The 20,952-nt window shown below is 41.9% G+C and overlaps 3 protein-coding genes and 1 pseudogene across 3 annotated transcripts; 3 read left to right on the forward strand and 1 right to left on the reverse strand.

Moving 5' to 3' along the window:
* The first annotated feature begins 858 nt into the window (after nt 1–858).
* Nucleotides 859–6,430, forward strand: LOC133405322 (extracellular calcium-sensing receptor-like). Its single transcript, XM_061682181.1, has 7 exons — nt 859–1,058; nt 1,121–1,388; nt 1,654–2,457; nt 2,537–2,767; nt 2,852–2,975; nt 3,063–3,952; nt 6,386–6,430. Exons 1-7 carry the CDS (start codon nt 859–861, stop codon nt 6,428–6,430), a joined length of 2,562 nt encoding a protein of 853 aa, XP_061538165.1.
* Nucleotides 5,191–6,113, forward strand: LOC133404834 (vomeronasal type-2 receptor 26-like). The gene is given in 4 exon segments (XM_061681214.1): nt 5,191–5,523; nt 5,525–5,609; nt 5,612–5,803; nt 5,806–6,113. Coding segments are annotated over 4 exon segments (918 nt in total).
* Nucleotides 6,431–7,186: 756 nt separating the features above from the next.
* Nucleotides 7,187–14,524, forward strand: LOC133405324 (extracellular calcium-sensing receptor-like). Its single transcript, XM_061682183.1, has 8 exons — nt 7,187–7,474; nt 7,557–7,643; nt 8,272–8,541; nt 10,494–10,694; nt 10,774–11,046; nt 12,069–12,296; nt 12,370–12,472; nt 13,599–14,524. The coding sequence occupies exons 1-8, from the start codon at nt 7,208–7,210 to the stop codon at nt 14,522–14,524; spliced, it is 2,355 nt and encodes a 784-aa protein (XP_061538167.1). The 5' UTR covers nt 7,187–7,207.
* A 2,042-nt stretch (nt 14,525–16,566) lies between these two features.
* On the reverse strand, nt 16,567–20,519 carry LOC133405325 (extracellular calcium-sensing receptor-like; annotated as a pseudogene).
* Between the last annotated feature and the right edge of the window lie 433 nt (nt 20,520–20,952).

A 20,952-nucleotide genomic window follows, 5' to 3' on the forward strand; every position in this document is an offset into this window, starting at 1 on the left:
ACACAATACTTCAGCAAAACAAAAACATATCTATTGCATATTTAACATGTTGGAAAATGAGTAGGCAGAAACATACAGCAAGTTTATTCAGTCCTACTGCATCTCCACTGGTCAACTGGAATAGAAATGTCCTATCCTGTCTTCACACAGTTTGTCACAAATTCCTACGTACATGAAAACTAAATACAGTACAGTATTTGTGCTCACGCACTCACATATTCATACAATAATTACATACATATACTATGCATATTTAGAAACAACAGAAGTACAAATGAACAAATGTGTAAAGATTTGAAAAAGAAACGTACATACCCAAGGAAATGTACTTCATGAGAACTGAGTCGGACTTTCAGTCCAAAAAAATGATGCAGTCTAAGTAGTCGGTGATGAACCTAGTAATGGGATTCCTGAAAAAGCTTCGTCCCTTGTCTTTTTAAATAAAAATATTGAGCTCTAAAATTATCCCCTAATCACAGAGTACAGCATTTTCTGTCCAGCCTGTTTGCCAAAACACTAAAACAAAATACTAAATCATTTTAATGAAGGACCTTTATACTGTTGGAAATGATTTTCTGTTGGATCACATAATGTGACATTTGACAAGTTGAAAAATTCCGATAACCATGGAATCCGTAAATGTAGCTATCTACAAAACTTAAAGTAGATAAAAGTCTGTTAGAAGATAAGCAAATAATTAATCCCAAAAATGTCATATCCATATCAGGAAAACAACCACTGAAAAACATGCAGTATTCGTTTGGGAATTGGCAGAAAGTGCATATTGGCTGCTGCAATCTCTATAAAGGTCAGCTCCCAGGGTCAGTATTGCATCAGGGAAGGGGAGGGTGGCTGACAATGGGTTGGTTCATTGTGATCATCAGCTTGCTGGCGACGACCAACTCAGAGAACCGAACATGCAAACTGATTGGGCAGACAGGCTTCTTGGAGTTCTCCAGGGAAGGAGATATTCTGATTGGAGGGATTTTCTCCCTGGCAAGCACTCGAAAACTAAATGATAATGACTATAAGGCGGTTCCATATTCATACTGCACAAAGTAAGTTGGTGTGTAAAACTGTATTGTACGTCCAAATGTTTAACACTTGAAATGGTTCACAGGTGGAATGACAGAGAACTGAAGTTTGTCCGCACTGTGATGTTCACGGTGGAGGAGATCAACAGGAATACGCAGCTCCTTCCAGGAATCAGTCTGGGTTATCGGATCTACAACGGCTGCGGGAGTGAGAACCTGATACGAGCGGCGATAGAAGCTGTAAGCCGAGAGGAGTCTGCATGCGGTGGTCGGATCCAGGCCCTTCTTGGTCACTCATCGTCCGGAATAAGCGAAGATATCAACATCCTTCTGAGCCCGTTGTCCATTCCACAGGTGAGGAGAAAACGTAGAAAGACCTTTTCGCATGTCAGGATTTAATGTGATGGTGTAGTGGTACACTCGCCCGACTTTGGTCTAGGCAGGGTGGGTTCAGTTCTATGTCAGTGACAGTGAGAATGTTTGTGGGAATGGTTGTGTCTCTATATTGCCCTGTGATTGACTGATGACCAGTGCAGGCTACTTTTGACACTGAAAAGGATAAGTGGTATAGAAAACGGTTGGATGAAGGATTTAATGTGTTTCTTTGTTTCACTTGAAGGTCAGCCATCTTTCAACATGTGCGTGTTTGTCAGATAAGAATCTGTATCCCACCTTCTTCAGAACCGTGCCAAGCGATCACTTTCAGGTGCTGGGGCTGGTGCAGCTCATGAAGTATTTTGACTGGCGCTGGGTGGGGATTATTTATTCAGAAACCTTGTACGCCGATGAGGGCACAGCTGAATTTATTGTGGAAGCAATGAAGGAGGGCATATGTGTTGAATATCGACTACCATACCTAAAGACTTCCACAAAAAAGCAGAAGGCCATTGTGAAGATGCTGAGGGAATCATCATCCAAAGTGGTCCTGCTGTTCATGTCTTTATCTTACATCAAGTCATTTCTATCAAAAATGGAAAGCTACAACATAAATGGGAAGCATTGGGTTGGCAGCGAAGCGTGGATCACACAACAGGACCTCGCATCCCTGGAGAGGAAGAACATTCTACAAGGGGCGATGGGCTTTGCACTACCAGACGTGTCTATTCCCGGGCTGGGCGAGTTCCTACTCGACCTGAAACCATCTGATGAGCCTGACACTGGTATAATTGAGGCTTTCTGGGAGAAGTTCTTTGACTGCAGCTTCTCTCCTTCCAACACCTCAAACCTGTGCACTGGTGCAGAGGACCTGAAAACTGTCTCCAGTGACTACACGGACGTGAACAACCTCAGGGCAGAGAATAATGTGTACAAAGCTGTGTACTTGGTTGCATATGCACTTCATTCATTGCTGCAGTGTGAAAATGGGGTCAATCCCACCACAGGAAATTCCTGTGTAAACAAGAGTGAGGTCCAGCCTAAAATGGTAAATATAAAGCATACAGTATCTGTGTCAAATCTGACCTATGAACATGTTTTTATCGGTCTGTCTAATATCTCTTCAGGTGTTGGAGCACATTAAATATGTAAATTTTACGACGCAGAACGGTGCCAAGGTATTCTTCGATGATAATGGCGACTCTGTGGCCCAGTACGACTTAGTCAACTGGCACATGAATGACGACGGCTCAGTCGAGATCCTGAACATTGGCCAGTACGACACGTCTTTTCCAGTGGGTAAAAAGCTCAAACTGAGAGAAGATGCCAACATAGTTTGGGGGGGAAACAGCACAGAGGTAAAGTGAGCCTTATGTTCTTTTTCAAGTAGATGTGAGTGGTTGTAATCCACTTCCTATTCTCTCTTCATTTCACCTCGCCAGGTGCCACGGTCTGTGTGCACGGAACCATGTCCGCCAGGGACCCGCAAGGCCATAAACAAAAACAAGCCCGTGTGCTGCTTTGATTGCTTTGAGTGTCCCGAGGGAACAATAAGTAATCAGACAGGTGAGGGGCGATTTCAAAGTTGACTCTGTCCTGTGCATTGGAGCATGCTTAAATGATTTCATTACACGTGTCAATTTGTGGTTTCAGATTCTCCTGACTGTTTGGCATGTTCACTGGAATTCTGGCCCAATACAAAAAAAGACCAGTGCCTTCCAAAACCCACTGAGTACCTTTCTCATAAAGATATCATGGGTGCTCTTTTAACGGCATTCAGCTGTGTTGGTGTGTTTTTAGCCTTTCTGACTTTCCTCATATTTCTGACCCACAAAGAGACTCCCATCGTCAAAGCCAACAACTCAGAGCTAAGTTTCCTGCTGCTCATCTCCTTAAAACTATGCTTCCTATGCTCTCTGACCTTCATTGGCCGGCCGACTGAGTGGTCCTGCATGCTGCGCCACACGGCCTTTGGCATCACCTTTGTGCTCTGCATCTCCTGTGTTCTGGGGAAAACTTTAGTAGTGCTGATGGCTTTCCGAGCCACATTTCCCGGCAAAAATATTAAACTGTTTGGTCATGCCCAGCAGAGGCTCAGTGTTCTGGTTCTCACTCTAGTCCAGGTTCTGTTCTGTATCATTTGGCTGTGTACAAATCCGCCGTTCCCTGCCATGAATGTGAAATACTACAAGGAGAAGATAATCCTTGAATGCGCACTGGGTTCAGCTGTTGGGTTCTGGGCTGTGTTGGGTTACATAGGACTTCTTGCCCTCTTGTGTTTTATTCTTGCTTTTCTGGCCAGGAACTTACCAGACAGTTTTAATGAAGCCAAGCTGATCACCTTCAGCATGCTAATATTCTGTATGGTGTGGATTGTCTTCATCCCGGTTTATGTCAGTTCCCCTGGCAAATTCACAGTTGCCGTGGAGATTTTCGCCATTCTGGCCTCCAGTTTTGGAATGCTGGTTTGTATATTTGTTCCAAAGTGCTACATTATCATCTTCAGACCAGAGAAAAACTGCAGAAAACATCTCATGGGAAAAATACCTTCAAGAACCCTTTAAAAGTGTCCCCTATGTCAAGTACGGTAGTGTATACTTTCGTCATAGTCTGAAACTATATCGACTCCTAACTTGTACAGTAGATTCATTCATTAAATTAATTGAATCTGATGACATTGGGTCCATATTTTCCTTCAAAATATAAAATCCATCCCACCGCAGTGTTATGTAGACCAGGTGTCTAAAGTCAGTAATTAAATTGCAACCTGTATCATCCCTGCCAATGAGCAAGCAATGTGCACAAGCAACATACGATGAGCAATCCTCCACAGACATGAATCAGAATCATCTTTATTTGCCAAGTATGTCAAAAACACACAAGGAATTTGTCTCTGGTAGTTGGAACTGCTCTAGTACAACAATAGACAGCCATTTGACAGAAAATACTTTTGAGACATAAAAACACAGTACGGAGAGTCACTGAGCAATGAAAGGTTACCAGTAATGTGGTAATGAAGATTTTTTTTTTTTTCACAATTGTGCAAATGATGCACTTAATTGCCGTATTTAGTTCTAATCATTATTTTCAATGTAATATCAGCAAACTTATCTTCAGGCAAATTCCACTCTCATTTTTCTATGCGCACACACAGATATAACATGTGATGGCTACCCCCAATGGGGATTATATCCACTGTTTATTAAGAGAACAAATCCATTTGCATCATATAATAGCCAAGTCCTCGTCTCTCTTACTGCAGAGCAAACATGCTGGGCAAAGCCATCCTCTTGTCCTCTCTCTTGTCTGTTTTGCCATTTGTTGCAGTGAGTGGTTGTGAGCTGTTTGGCAGGTTCAACATGCCCAGTCTTTTACAGAGAGGGACATCATGACTGGGGGCATTTTCCCAATTTTTAACAAAGCGATAGGAAGCACCTCAACATTTCAGCACAACCCTCCTGAAGTCAAGTGTGCAGGGTGAGTTTAATAACTTCCCAATAGTCCATCTTTCAATTGTGACAAAATAGTCCAAAGTACAGAAATCTGGTGTCAAATGCAGGGAGTAAAAGTAAAAAGTCAAAGTATTTGTACTTTGTTGCTTCCCACCACTGCATCTAAAGGATACTTCATTTTAACTCCTGAGGTTCCAGTATCGGTGTGCTCTGTGGAATGTCCAGTGGGGACAGGGAAAGTGCAGATAAAGGGAGAACCAACCTGTTGTTTTGACTGTATCCCATGCACTGAATGTACTATTGCCAACACAACAGGTGCGTGCATCAACATGTACTCAAGAAACCAATTTCAGATGCAGAAATCAAACTTTGCAGTAGATTGCGCGCCCTGTCCTCAGGAGTTCTGCTCCAACGAGAGGAGGGATGAGTGCGTTCCGAAGACAATAAAGTCCCTGACCTATTACAAGCCGATGGGCATAGCTTTGACCGTTGTGTCTCTGCTGGGGGCCTCGCTGTCGCTGGCCACCATGCTCATCTTCATCTACTACGGACACATTCCGGCGATCAAGGCCAGTAACTCCGAACTGAGCATCTTCTTGCTGTTTTCTCTCTTTTTGTGCTTTCTTTGCCCCCTCGCATTCATTGGCAGACCCACGGCGTGGGTGTGTGTGCATGCCGCGCCATACAGCGTTCCGAGTGACATTCGCTCTCTGCATCTCTTCCGTCTCGGGTAAGCCGATTGTGGTGGTGACAGCAAGTTAGCCGGAAAGTTTGGGCTGGCGCAGCAGCGGGTCATAGTGTGCTCCTGCACTCTGGTGCAAATTCTATTATGCGTGCTTTGGCTCAAATTAAACGCACCCTTTCTAGCTGTGGTTTTCAGATACAGCAATAAGATCATTTTAGAAAGCAACACCAGCTCTGAAGCTGCGTTCTCTGCAGTGCTGCAGGCTTTCTTTCAATTATATGTTTAGTTCTGGCATTTCTAGCAAGTAAGCTGCCTGAGAACTTTAACGAGGCCAAATTGATCTCATTTAGCATGTTGATATTCTGCGCAGTCTGGATCACCTTTATTCCAGCGTATGTCAGCTCCCCTGGCAAGTTTACTGTGGCTGTGGAGATATTTGCCATTTTGTCGTCAGCCTTTAGTTTACCATTCAGCATTTTTGCACCTAAATGTTACATAATACTAATAAAGTCTGAAAAGAATACCAAAAAGCATGTCATGGGGAAAATGTTTAATACAGGTCCGTGAGACAATTGTATTTTATTATAATTTGCAGTCTATCTCTTAACGTGCATGTAAAAAATGACAATAAAGATATATGAATGCAATGTACTTCAGTGAAAATACTGTATTTATCACCTAATGGACAATTTACTAAAATAAATAAATAAATAAATAAAAAGTTAAGTTCTTGTTGTCATAACATGCATTGTTTCAGAATGATTCAGGGACACGCTACTGTCAATTAACCATTTAAAAAATGTGTAGTATTTAGACTCTATACAGTATATAGCTGGTACACTAGCTTCAATGAGATCCAATACAAATATCAAATCAAATATTAGCTCCACAAAGATAATGTTCCATTTTGATTGATTATGGTTCTAGTTTGCACTTTTTTTGCATTATAACGAGAATTGTTTCTAATACTGTATTTAGGTGAACATATTTAGCTACAGTAAACATACACAACTGGAGGAACCCCATGTTTTTTTTTCATGCAACCTTTATGCATTTCAAATAAGAGTAATTACCAACATGTTCAATTTTGAAAGGGAGCAATATTCTTTTAAGGATCATTGCACACTTTACTTGTCGTGGTGAATTCAATGAAATTGGATAAGTGGTTGAGAATCACTCCGCTGTGGTATTATTCCACCCCATATTGCAGATCCTGATGGGAGGTGCTAGCGTCCATACACTTGTGATGAGAATGACGATTCAGCACCGCATATAAAACAATGTGGCATGAAGAAATGGAGCAAAAATGAGACCAGGCATCATGGGGCTGTTCCTTGACAAACATTTCTTCTCGTGTCTGCTCTTGACTCATTTCTCCTCGTCCTCTTTGAGCTCATCTTCTCATTCCACTTCATGCAAGCTATGGAGGCATTTCCAGCTGAATGAGGTGCACCAGCCCGGCGATGTGGTTTTGGGCGGGCTCTTTGAGGTCCATTTCAAGTCTGTGTTCCCTGAGCAGACGTTCACTTCGGAACCACGCCAGCCCAGGTGCCAGGGGTACGTACTGGAATATGCAGACCTGTACTACCAATTCCACTGTCTTCTTTGTTGACTTTTTGTGTGCATGTGTCAGCTTTGACACCTTAGGCTTCAGGCACCTCATGACCATGGCCTTCGCTGTGGACGAGATCAACAGAAACAAGGAGTTGCTGCCAGGCCTCACTCTGGGTTACCGACTTTACGATAACTGCGGCGAACTGGTGGTCGGGTTCAGCGGAGGGTTTTCGCTGGTCAGCGGGCAAGAGGAACAGTTTGTGTCGCAGGACAACTGTGTGGGAACCCCTCCGGTGCTTGGGATTGTGGGCGATTCCTATTCGACATTCTCCATCGCCATGTCCGTGGTGCTGGGTTTATACAGGATGCCCGTTGTGAGGTTCTTCTTTAATCACTCTTTAAATGCAGACTTTAAACGAGCTACTTTATGTGTATTGTGTTGGTTTCTATCTACAGGTGAGTTATTTTTCCACGTGTTCCTGTTTAAGCAATCGGAAACTGTTCCCATCCTTCTTCAGAACCATCCCGAATGACGACTTCCAGGTTGAAGCAACATTTATGGATCAATCAAGTAGCATATAGTCACGGGAGCTGTATCAAAAAAAATCGGGCTGTTTTCTAAGATAATGTTCACTTTTGATTGAATGAGGTGTTATTAGTAGTGTACAACTGCACCATGTGATACTAAGAAATGGTTTTAATATTTCGGTAAGGAGAGGGTTAAAAATATAAGGAACATCTCACTGTAAAATGCAGTGCAGTATTACAATTATAATATTGGAATATTAGAATAATATTCACACTTCGCGGCATGGTGGACGACTGGTTAGAGCGTCAGCCTCACAGTTCTGAGGAGCGGGGTTCAATCCCCGACCCCGACTGTGTGGGGTTTGCGTGAGGTGAGGAGAAGCGGCTCAGAAAATGGATGGATGGATGGATATTCACACTGCAAAATGTTCTGATTCAAACCATTCCAACTTCAAGTCTCATATTGTACATGTCAAAAACGTAATTAATTCCGCAGCATTTCAGTTCAGCTTCAGCGTTCACATTTTCAACAAAACTCGCAGTCTCCAGTTTTCTTTTAATTGTCGTATTGTGTCTGATTCATGCTGGTACACCTAAAGAAGTGTCTTGTGAGTCTACAATATCTTCTAATCTCTCTGTTCAGGTTCGAGCTTTGATTCAGATCCTCAAACACTTCCGCTGGACTTGGACCGGCCTGCTGGTCACGGCCGATGACTACGGAGTCGGCGTGGCCCGGGCCTTCCAGCACGAGCTGGCCGAGTCTGGCAGCGGTTGCTTGGCCTACCTGGAGGTCCTACCGTGGGACAACGACCCGCCGGAGCTCCAGAGGATTGTGGACATAATGAGGACATCGACAGCCCGCGTCGTCATGGTGTTTGCGCACGAAAGCCACATGCTCCATCTGATGGAAGAGGTTGGAATCAAGATATAAAAGAGAAATTTATCATTCATTTATCAAGTCTGTGTGAATGAGATGATGATTTATTTTCTGTAATTTTCCAATACCGACTTAGTTTTATTCTTACTGCAGAAAACAACAACAACAACCACAATCATGACTACATTGCCAAATCAATACCAAACTTAATAATTGATACATACTCGAAAACTGAGCATTATTATCTTTTTATAAAGGTAGAATGTTTCACACAGCTCTTGTATTGGATCTCATTAGATTGTGTAGGGAGGCATGGTGGACGACTGGTTAGAGCGTCAGCCTCACAGTTCTGAGGACCCGGGTTCAATCCCCGGCCCCGCCTGTGTGGAGTTTGCATGTTCTCCCCGTGCCTGCGTGGGTTTTCTCCGGGCACTCCGGTTTCCTCCCACATCCCAAAAACATGCATGAATTGGAGACTCTAAATTGCCCGTAGGCATGACTGTGAGTGCGAATGGTTGTTTGTTTCTATGTGCCCTGCCATTGGCTGGCAACCAGTTCAGGGTGTACCCCGCCTCCTGCCCGATGACAGCTGGGATAGGCTCCAGCACGCCCGCGACCCCAGTGAGGAGAAGCGGCTCAGAAAATGGATGGATGGATCGATTGTGTAGGTAAATGTCCAATACCTTACTTCAACATGCTATTGGATAAGTTTGACTAAATTGTCATCAGTAGACAGAATAAAAGAGGAATTTTCTTTTTTGTGTTAAATAATAATTTAATATTAATAAATATTCTTAAAATATTGTAATACTACCACTTTATTGCTGTAAAAACAATACTGATTTGTATTACTGTGGCTTTAGTGTTGTACAGTAGATTTATGACATTGAACATGTACTAGGTCTTATTATCGTAAAATTCTGCCCTTTTTTTCTTTAAATATTACTCAACTCAGCTTTATTTTTAGACCACATTAAAAATAACTCACAGCTATGACAAAGTGATGTACATATGTACATAAAAATCTAACATAAAAGATGAAAGAAAAACAAACTCAAAAAAAGAATAAACAAATTTATTCTTGTGAATAGGAATTTCATTATCACAATTGTAAAGCTACTTTATTCTGGTCGAAATTTTGTTTTCATAAAATAATAATTTAATTCCTGTAAAATAATGACTTTTTCTTGTGGTGTTACAACTTTATCTGTGTAGAAGTTTATTTTCTTGTTATATTACATACTTATTCATGTGAAGTTATGACAGTTTATTCTGGTAAAATTACAATTTAATTTACACCCAAAAAAAACTAGCGTAAAATTACAATTACTTGTTAAAAAATTATATTATATTATATTATCTTATATTATATTAGCCGGCACGTTGGACGACTGGTTAGAGCGTCAGCCTCACAGTTCTGAGGACCGGGGTTCAACCGGCCCCGCCTGTGGGGAGTTTGCATGCCTGCGTGGGTTTTCTCCGGGCACTCCGGTTTCCTCCCACATCCCAAAAACATGCATTAATTGGAGACTCTAAATTGCCCGTAGGTGTGACTGTGCGTGCGAATGGTTGTTTGTTTGTATGTGCCCTGCGATTGGCTGGCAACCAGTTCAGGGTGTACCCCGCCTCCTGCCCGATGACAGCTGGGATAGGCTCCAGCACGCCCGCGACCCCAGTGAGGAGAAAAGGCTCAGAAAATGGATGGATGGATAGATTATATTATATTATGACTATTTCGACTTTATTCTCATAATATTGCCATAGAATGTATTTCTATTTTGTCTTCAATGTGGCCCTAACGCTCCTTTCTGATGAACTTGCTGATTTAGTAATCAGACTATGCTTCATCGCTTTAATTCATGGTCCATTTAAAATAAAGAGGTCTGAACTCATCCTCCAGGTAATTGGATGTAGCTTGGGAACTAACAAACAATTTGACTGCTCTCTTCAACATAAAGTCTAGCATTCGGATTATTTGCACCCCAAAGGTCATGAAGCAGAACGTGACGGGCCTGCAGTGGATCGCCAGCGAAGCCTGGACAGCAGCCACGGTATTGCATACATCCCGTTTCATGTACTATCTGGGGGGCACGCTGGGCATCGCCATCCGCAGAGGAGAAATACTGGGACTCCGCGACTTCCTCTCACAAATACGTCCTGACGAACATGACAAAAGCGAATACAGCCTGGTGAGCCTTTAAACTCGAACCGCACCTTCAATTGAAGAGGCTACTACTGTTCAAATGACGACTGTTCTTCTTTTTCCAGGTGAACCAATTCTGGGAACACATATTTCATTGTCGGTTTGCACCTCCAGCGGGCTGGTTGGAGGCGGGTGGAGAGACATGCACGGGCCGTGAAGACTTGGCGAGTGTAGAGACAGATTTTTTGGATGTTTCAAACCTCAGACCTGAGTATAATATTTACAAGGCGGTCTACGCTTTGGCTCATGCCCTCCATGACCTGCTGCATTGTGTGCCCGGGAGGGGGCCTTTCCGCGGCCACAGCTGTGTCACTTTGCAGGGACTGGAGCCATGGCAGGTATAGAAAATTATAGACTGAGGTAAACCCGCACAATCTATTAGAGGAGCGGTATTTCTAGCTTTATAAAGAGACTACATTTTGTCAGAGAGGTATGAATTTAACATGTTGGTAAACCCGGTGTCAAATTCAATTATTTTGAAAGACACATTACAATATAATTACAGGTACTTCATGCATACAGTCCTGCGAAGAATGAAAATTGTAAAATTGAGGCTTAATATTACTAACCTTCAGAATGTTATGACCAAAAACGTTGTCAAGTTTCTGGAGTAAAAGTTGTATTTGGGATGGCTTTTTTCTGTTAATATTCTGACCTCACTCCTGAAAATATTCTAAATGAATTATTGAAACAAAATCTGACTATTTTGTCTAAAAGTACAACTTCATTTCTGTAATAATAATTCTTCTTCTGAAATATACTTAATTTCTGTGAATCTATTTTGCTATTGCGGCATTATGACTTAATTCTCAGAAAATCCATTTTTCTTAAAATATTATGAATTTATTCTTGCAAAATGCAGACTTTTTTTCTTGTCATATCAGTATTTTATTCCAGTAAAATTATCATATTATGACTTTGTATGAATATGTAACATAAACTTTACACTGGAAATTGTATTAATTTAAGAATAAATTGAAAAATCTGATTGGTTTTGTTTTGTTTGTTTTTACAATTCATTTTTTGTAATATTCTGACTTCAAATCAAATGACATTTTTCTGAAACTATTATGAATTTTATTTTTGGTAAAATTGTTAACTTTTCTCATGTAATATTACAGTTGTATTCCTTTTTCTGTAATATGATGACTTACCTTATCTTTACCTATCACTTCTTCCCCTAAAATTTTGAGGTTACTCTCGTATGCGTTTATTCTCTATTTTTTTACCCTACCATTATTTCATCCATGATAGCAATCATATTTAGATAAAAACTCACTCACATATTTTGAATGTCATTATTTGTACATTTTGTATGTCTAATTCAATGTATTTGGTTTTTTTTAACTGTCATTCGCAGCTTCTGCATTATTTGCAAAAGGTCAACTTTACCACATCTTTTGGTGACCAAGTGTCGTTTGATGACAGTGGTGATGCAGTACAGATATATGATGTCATAAACTGGCAATGGCTGCCTGACGGGCAAACCAAAGTTCAGCATGTCGGTGAAGTTAAGGAGTCAGCATTCAAAGGCGAAGAGCTCACACTTGATGATAACAAAATCATCTGGAGCTTTGGATCCAAAAAGGTCAATTCCAAATGTGTTATGATGTACAGCAATATTGTGATCATGTTCAATAGATTATTTTCTTCATGTGCAGCCTCCTCAGTCTGTGTGCAGTGAGAGTTGTCCTCCAGGTTCTCGCATGGCCAGAAAGAAAAGACAACCTGAGTGTTGCTTTGACTGCATCCTTTGTTCTGAGGGCAAGATCAGCAACACGACAAGTGGGTCATTGTTTTTAGGTTTCGTTTTCAGAAGACCCGTCCTACATAAGCGTGGTAAACACATCCCGATTTATAACATGTTTAAAAAAAACGAACGAGACCCAACACATGGGCAGGGGGGAATAGCAACTGTAAATACTTACTGCTTATAGTATATGGTATATTCGAGTTGACCAAAGCACTCAGCACAGATAAGGATGTCTGTGGTAGTACCAAGACTGACCTGTGAGAGGAAGCATGGTGCCATGTGGCATCCAGGCCCCCAATATTGCTAAAAAAATACAAAATACACCCGCTATATGGGGGGAATAGTGAAAATTTGCAAATGATTGAAGCCCCTAAAACAAATCAATTCCATTTGAATTGATTTGTGAACTGTGATGCTAGCTCTATACCTTATCGGGTCTTTTCCTCGTTATTTTTCTCGTGGTGAATGACTTGTGAGACACGTTATCCAAACACTTAACACAACCAGTTGCTCCTCTATTTGTGTCCGGCAACAGGCAGGCCTCACGTCGCTGCACGGAGTCCATGGCTTGGCCCAATGAGACACTCGAGGAGAAGGACACAAGAAAATGACATTTCAGTTTGTGTAGTTTGCCTTAGAAGGTTACATCCACTATATCAAACTGACACAAGAAAATAAAGCCCCAAAAAAATCAAGATGGAAGCTAATGCATAAAGATCACATTTCGCGACAGAGGAGAGGGCTGTGATATTAAGGAGAAATACTGACCCTGTAAAGTTGGCTCGCTCTTGATTTACTATTGCACTCTAACATGCTTGGACAAACATTGCAACCAGGATTATGAAGCTAGCCTTGTTCACTTAGCTGGTTTAAGCCTCACATAAGTAACACATTTTGTTTAAGAAGCTAACAACAGCATAATACAAGTACATTGCTTACCTTGGAGCAGACAGAAAGACATGCCTGTTGATTTTTTGATGGCTTTGACTGACTATTCGGACGGCCGCATTGCTTTATATACAGCCTATATTGATGCAAACTCTCTTGTACAGATCCCCCAAGTTCATCATGGAATTACCTTTCAAAATGCCAAAACTATACTTCAAATGTTTGCAATCACTTCTACTGTTTCTGCAGACTCCATGGAGTGCTCCAGTTGTCCAGAGGATTTCTGGTCCAGTCCTCAACGTGACCGTTGTGTTCCAAAGATAACAGAGTTCCTCTCTTACCATGACCCCCTTGGTATCTGCTTGACAAGCTTCTCATTACTGGGCACGTTAATCTGTGCTGTTGTTCTGGGGATTTTCATCTACCATCGCGGCACACCCATTGTACGGGCCAACAATTCGCAACTCAGTTTCCTGCTATTGATATCGCTCAAACTGTGCTTCCTCTGTTCACTGCTCTTCATCGGCCATCCGAGATTGTGGACTTGCCAGATGAGGCACGTGGCATTTGGCATCAGTTTTGTGCTTTGTGTGTCCTGCATCCTGGTTAAAACCATGGTGGTTCTGGCTGTGTTCAGTGCCTCCAAACCAGGAGGGGGAGCCAGTCTCAAATGGTTTGGTGCCATGAAGCAGAGAGGCACAATTCTGGCTCTGACTTGCATTCAGGCCATTGTCTGCACTGCTTGGATAGTCTCTGCCTCACCAAGTCCTCATAAAAACATTGAATACCACAAAGATAAGATCGTGTATGAGTGTGTGGTTGGGTCCACTGTGAGTTTTGCAGTACTGCTGGGCTATATTGCTATACTGGCTATCCTCAGCTTTCTGCTGGCATTCATGGTAAGGAATCTGCCCGACAACTTCAACGAGGCCAAAATGATTACCTTTAGTATGTTGATCTTTTGTGCAGTATGGGTCGCATTCGTCCCGGCTTACATCAACTCTCCCGGAAAGTATGCAGACGCGGTGGAGGTCTTTGCCATCTTGGCCTCCAGTTTTGGCCTCTTGGTAGCGCTCTTTGGACCCAAATGTTACATAATCCTGCTGAGACCAGAGAGAAACACAAAGAAAGCCATCATGGGCCGAGCCGCTGAAAAGTTGCATAAGCACTGTTAGAAAGAGAATTGCATTTTCTGACAACACACCTGAATGTTATAATATGTATCTGTTATATTTTTTATTACCTGAACTATAATGAATAAATCATTTAGAAGCTGCTAAATATTTTATTTGGACCCAGTTTGTCCCCCTCATTATATATCCAAATTGTAAATGAAACTCACTTCACTGTGCCAACTAATTTTGCGCCATTGTCGAACGCTAAACTATACCACGTGTCCAAACCTGAACAGGAAGCTCTTACGGACTATATTTCATCTTCACTAGCCGTGGGGCTCATTCGACCTTCGAAATCCCCAGTAGGAGCAGGATTCTTTTTAATGGATAAGAAGGACAGGACGCGTCGTCCTTGTGTCGATTACAGGGGCCTAAATGATATTACGATCAAGAATAGGTACCCGCTGCCGCTGTTGGACTCTGCATTCAAGCCGTTGCATTCTGCTAGCATCTCCACTAAGCTGGACTTGCGTAATGCCTATCACTTAGTGAGAATCAGAAAGGGTGATGAGTGGAAGACTGCCTTCATGATGCCGTTCGGTCTTACGAATGCCCCCGCTCTGTTCCAAAACTTGATCAATGACGTACTGCGCGATATGTTTGGTCGATTCTGTTTTGTTTACTTGAATGACATTCTCATTTTTTCCAGAGATCTCAAAGATCACCAGCAGCATGTTCGACTAGTCTTGCAGAGACTTGTTGAAAACCGTCTGTTCGCCAAAGCAGCGAAGTGTGAATTTCATGCCCGTTCCGTTCAATTTCTGGGGTTCATCGTGGAGGCGGGCCAGCTAAGACCCAATCCAGCCAAGATACAGGCTGTGGTCGACGGGCCATCTCCCACACCAAGCAAAAACAGTCATTAAAGGCAGGCAGCTGTGTTTTTCAAAAGCAAAGCAAAGCAACAAGGCCGCAGAGACAACCCGCTCAAGGGTCCACTTGCTGAGATGAGGCCAGTCTGTTGGTTTCTAAAGTGAGATCAGTTAGCCTTCATTCAACCACTCTCGTTTTATCACACGAGAAAGTACTGTAGATAGATTTGAAGTAATAATGAAAAAAGAAGGGTTTCTGAACAATCAGTATTCACTGATGGCGTAGTGATGCACTTGACTGACTCCCATGCAGGACGTTTTTCCCACTCGGTGACTGAGAGTGTGAAAGATTTTCTGTTTTAACAATACAGTACACAGTATGTGCCCTGTTATGGACTGGCAACCAGTCCAGGGTGTTGTCGGCTGGGATAGGCTCCCACTGCCCAAGACCCTGAACAAGATACGTGTTATAGAAAATTGGGAAAACTTTTAGTTTGTTACAATATGACCGTGTGGTCAGTTAGATCAGATGAGGATGTTGGACAGAGGCATACTGTATGTATAAATGGAAATATTTGCCCGAGTCTCCAAAATGGCCGTAATCCAACGCCTCCATTGCTGAAGCAGCCAGTCGTAGCTGTGGCCGCAAAATGTTTGGTGCAAGTTGGAGCGGAAACCCCCAAACCAAATGGTAGAGTTGGTAGTAGAGGTAGGGGGAGTCCTAGAGCTTCCCCCTAGCTCTTCTTCTGCCAACCTAACAACGTGTGGATTAATTGAAAACACGAACAAAACTCTCCGGTCTTGTGTTCCCCCGTAGTCTTGGCCCATTTGTGAAACTCCCGAAACAGATGACAGGTACCAACAGGCTAAGCAATGTTCAGCACTTTTTTGTCACTTTCATCATATCACGTTCTCCACTTTCTCACCAAACAATCTCAAATTAACAGATTTTTAAGCAGTCATTTATTGAAAATTTTCAATTCAACATCATTTTATGTCGCCCACACACACGCACACACTACTAGTTGGGAAATTTCAAGTTTGACAGCATGTGAAGTCAAATGAGGAGGAAAAGCACAACTTGACTGGTCTGACGTTGCCATCTAGTGGTTATCATTTGGTGATTAAGATTTAAGAGGACATATCTTGCCACACAACTACAAAAACTTCATAAACAGGAAGAGTTCTAACAAAGATTTCGATGACAATACAATGTTAAAGTCAACAGAAAGACTACCTGGCCATCAAGTGTTTCTTGGTGTTTTTCTCTGGCCTCAGAACAATGACGAAACTTTTTTCGGCAAAAATACAAATGAGCAAGCCGTAGCTGGAGGTCAGGATGTCAAAGATCTCCACTGTGACAGTGCACGTAAGCGGGCATGAAGGCCACCCACACGGTGCAGAAGACGAGCATGCTGAAAGTGATCAGCTTGGCCTCATTGAAGTTATCCCTTCTGCTGACAAGGACCGAACCACTTCATTAAGTTTCTAGAACGACCCGAGCGGAAGGCCGCCAAGACCACCACAGTCTTGATGAGGAGGCAGGACAGGCAAAGCTCAAAACTGATGCTGAAGGCGGCCTGCTGGAAGCGACATGAACACGCGGACGGGCGGCCCATGAACACCAGCGAGCACAGGAAACAGAATTTAAGAGACACGAGGAGCAGGAAGCTCAGTTCGGAATTGTTGGCTCGAACCTGAAAAAAAAAAGACATGAACGTACCAAGATGGCAAGTTTTGTGACCAGACCTATCATGTCAGACAAATAAAAGATGGCGCACAAACCAATTAGGATGGCTACATATCAGGAAATTTTGTGCCCGGTGAGCTTTTCAAATTTAAATGTACTTTCCAACAGCAACAACTAATTCATGATTCATTATACAGCTGAAATTATTTTAGGATTGGGGTTGGGTTTAGGTTTAAGGTTAGCTGCGTTAGGATCAGGATTCATATTTCTGGTCCTATTATATTCATTCACTTGCTGTTAGATGGAATATGTGGCGCAAAAACATTTGTGTGTCCCTCAGGCCCAATGAAATAATTTATGTTAAAAAGGGTCTATAGCAGGGGTACTCAAACACAAATCTTGAAGGGCCACAATTCATTTTTTTCAGTGAGTCAAAGGTCCATTTATTGAGGCCAAATTCAATAATACTCTAATATTATTATTTATACATTGGCACCAGGAGGGCAACTCTCACTGCACACTGAAGTAGGCACCGACAATCCAAGAAAGAAAGAAATTCAATTTTGGTTAACATGGCAGCGTAGGCAATCGCTCTTAACGACCAAATCGAAGCAGGAGAAAGAGGTTGGCCACTTGATATCGCCGACCCGATTGGATCCCGTGCTCCACCGGATAGCCGTCTCATTAAGGTACAGGTCAAGGCCGTCCACCTGGCCAATCACAGCCAGTTTCAGGAAAGGTCGAGGTCGTACTTGGCCGGGATGTCGGCCCCTTGGAAGTGTAACTCGTCCCCGTGCGGTGTGCTGACTCGCACTTTGTTTAAGTGCTGCAACAGCTGGAAAGCATCATTCGTGTTTCAGAGACCGTTGACCTTTTGAAAGTACATACGACCTAAAGCCACTAGAGAGCGCCACACACATGCGCAGTATGCTGAATAACGTCACATGTTGATCGAGTGAAACCTCCTCTTCAGTCCATCCGTCCATTTTGGATTGCCCAAATGGGGGTCAAGGGTGAGCTGGAGCCAATTTAGAGTCTTCAATGAACCTCTTTTTGGAATGTCGGAGGAAGTCAGAGTCCGGAGAAAATGCACACAAGTACGAGGACTCGGGGAGAACATGTAAACCCGAGACATAAAGACCTGAGATTTGAACCCAGAACCTCTCCACTGTCGTCTGCCTGACGACTAAACTAACGAGTAGGGCGCTGTGCTGCCCCATTACCGTTATATTTATACTACACAATTTTCGGTTGCTTATTATGGCACCACTACATTTTATACCTCCTGTATATTTACCAACAGCCATATACAATTCAATTGTATAACCATATTTAGTCATATCTACATCACTTTTTCTTTTTTTACCTTGTCTACTGTATGTAGACAAAGTTTGACTTAATTAGTCATACCGTAATTCTAATTATTAGAGTTATTACCAAACCTATACAGTAAATAAAAAATTGTTATATGTTATATAACATATAACAAAAATTGTTATATCTAGTTCTCATTCTTCAGGAGTCATGTTAATACATTGTTTTTATTGTTTTACATCTATTACATACTACTGACCTTTGCAGCAAGGACATCCGATATAAAAACTCCAACATCCGTTCTCTATACCGCTTATCCTCACTAGGATCACGGGTGAGCTGCAGCCTATCCCAGCTGACTTTGGGCGAGAGGCGGGGTACACAATGGATTGGTCGCCAGCCAATCAGAGGGCACGTATAGACAAGCAATCATTCACACTCACATTCACACCTACGAATAATTTTGAGTCTTCAATTAACCTAAGAAAGAAACTGTTGAAGAAAATAAGAATAAGGAACTGCCAATACATTTAGAATGGGGGGCATGTGCCAAGACAAAAACATTTAAATTTGGTGCATATCTATTATTGTTGCTGAAAGTCTTCCCTTTGTCGAAACTGTAAGGGCAATTTTGTTTTCTCGCTGACTAATGCACGAATCACAATTTGGCGGCGTTACAATTCAGTGTTGATCCACTAATACAGTAATTAAGGAAGACCACAACAGAGTGCGATTGTATGCATGTGAACTATAATTGATGCCTCTGCTGTCTGATGATGATTTAAATGAATGGCATCTATGAATAATACATTTTAAAATGCATCCCTGTGTTTACCTCAGCGGGGTTGATGTGTTTGGAAGAGGAACAGGTGGTGCTGCTGTGTCAGGGCAGGCGAGGAGGCTGTGGAGGGCGTGAGCTGCAGCCTAAACAGCCACATAGACGTTATCGGACCATCGGAGCTGGGAAGTGTCAGTGAAGAGTTGCTGCAAACCCTCCAGGGACTCTTCCCCACTGCAGAGTGGCAGGGAGGCCCTAACAACTGAAGACTTGCCAGCTGAGGAGTTTGATGGCTGCTCAAAGTGTCTCTCGGGCAACAACGAGTGGGGTGTTGTTGACTTTGGTGACCGAACTCTTTTTCTCAGAATCCTTTCAAGAAGTCGTCGTCAGGGCGACGAATGGGGTTCAAACTTCGGAGGTAGCGTTCAAATGTTGCCGCTTCGGATGGCCACCCCATTTGAGCTATGATTTATGACTGCAGTTATCCTTAGTGTCATTTTCATAGAAAAAGGTCATTTTGCAGTTATGACATCATCATATCAGTGCATCTTGACAAGTTAGTTGCACATCTGGAAAGTCCTCGCCAAGAGCTTGCATTTGAGGTATGATTCCATGTGGTTTGTTTTTGGTGACATTTTCAAGTTTTTATCCAGTACGTCATCATATGAGGGATTATGGACAAACTAATGTCATATCTGGAAATCCCTAATTGAGCCATTTCATTTGCGGTATGACACGTTACAGTTAATCATTGGTGTCATTTTCCAGCAAAGAAAAAAAGGTTTTACAGTCATTACAACATCATATGAGTGCATATTGACAAATTCATGTCATATCTGGACGTTCTTCTTGAATAGCTTTAATTTGAGGTATGACTCCATATGTGGTTTTTTTTCAAAATGTATTTTGAACTAGTTACTGGCAAACAAGCGCATATACATATATATATATATATATATATATATATATATATATATATATATATATATATATATATATATATATATATATACATACACACGTTCTATTTATATATGTACATCTATAGCCAATAGACCATAGTCATTGTTTCCAACCACAGCTCCTACCCTGGTCCGCTGGAAGCGAACGGCCCGTCTCGCGAAGGCACCGGCTTGGTAAACGCCACTGGAGATGGTCCTGAAGAAGTTGGGGAACTTGGACCTGTCACTGAGGCAGGGGCAGCTGGCCAAGTAGCTGATCTGTGATCAAATATAGAAATATTTTCATACTATTTTTCGATCAACATGCATGATGTTGTTACAAACTACTTCAACTCAAAATAGGCACAGAGAATGGGCCCAGAATGTTTGACACCCTTAGGCTTGACGTGGAAGAGGCTGGACCGATGAGAACTGCGGCGGATTGACCACCTGACAACAGCATTAAACACACTAACTGTAATGATCTTTTACATTCTGTCTTCTATGTATTTTTTCCCGTTTTATTTTATTTTTAATCTTTTGTTTATTTTTAGGAGCAATTTTAACTTATGTACAATATTTTTTGAAATTATTCATTATTTAAGTTATTTTTAGAGTTATATTAGAGTTAATGTTGAAACTGTGCATAATGTTACATTAACTTACAATAAAATTAAGTATGCATTTTAGGAATGAAACCAATGTAGGTCATTATGTTTGTACTTGGCGAGCAAAGTATTTTTTGAGGTTGAACTTGATGTAAAAATGTCAAAGAACCACTGCAGTAGATAATGGTAAAATTTGTTGCCTTGATGTAGCAAGTTTACCCTGAAATTAGTTACTTAAAATGCATTAATTCATCCTTTCCTTTTGTTTCAATTAATTTATCTATTTAG

Source organism: Phycodurus eques, chromosome 7 (assembly GCF_024500275.1).
Source record: "Phycodurus eques isolate BA_2022a chromosome 7, UOR_Pequ_1.1, whole genome shotgun sequence".
Lineage (NCBI taxonomy): Eukaryota > Metazoa > Chordata > Actinopteri > Syngnathiformes > Syngnathidae > Phycodurus > Phycodurus eques.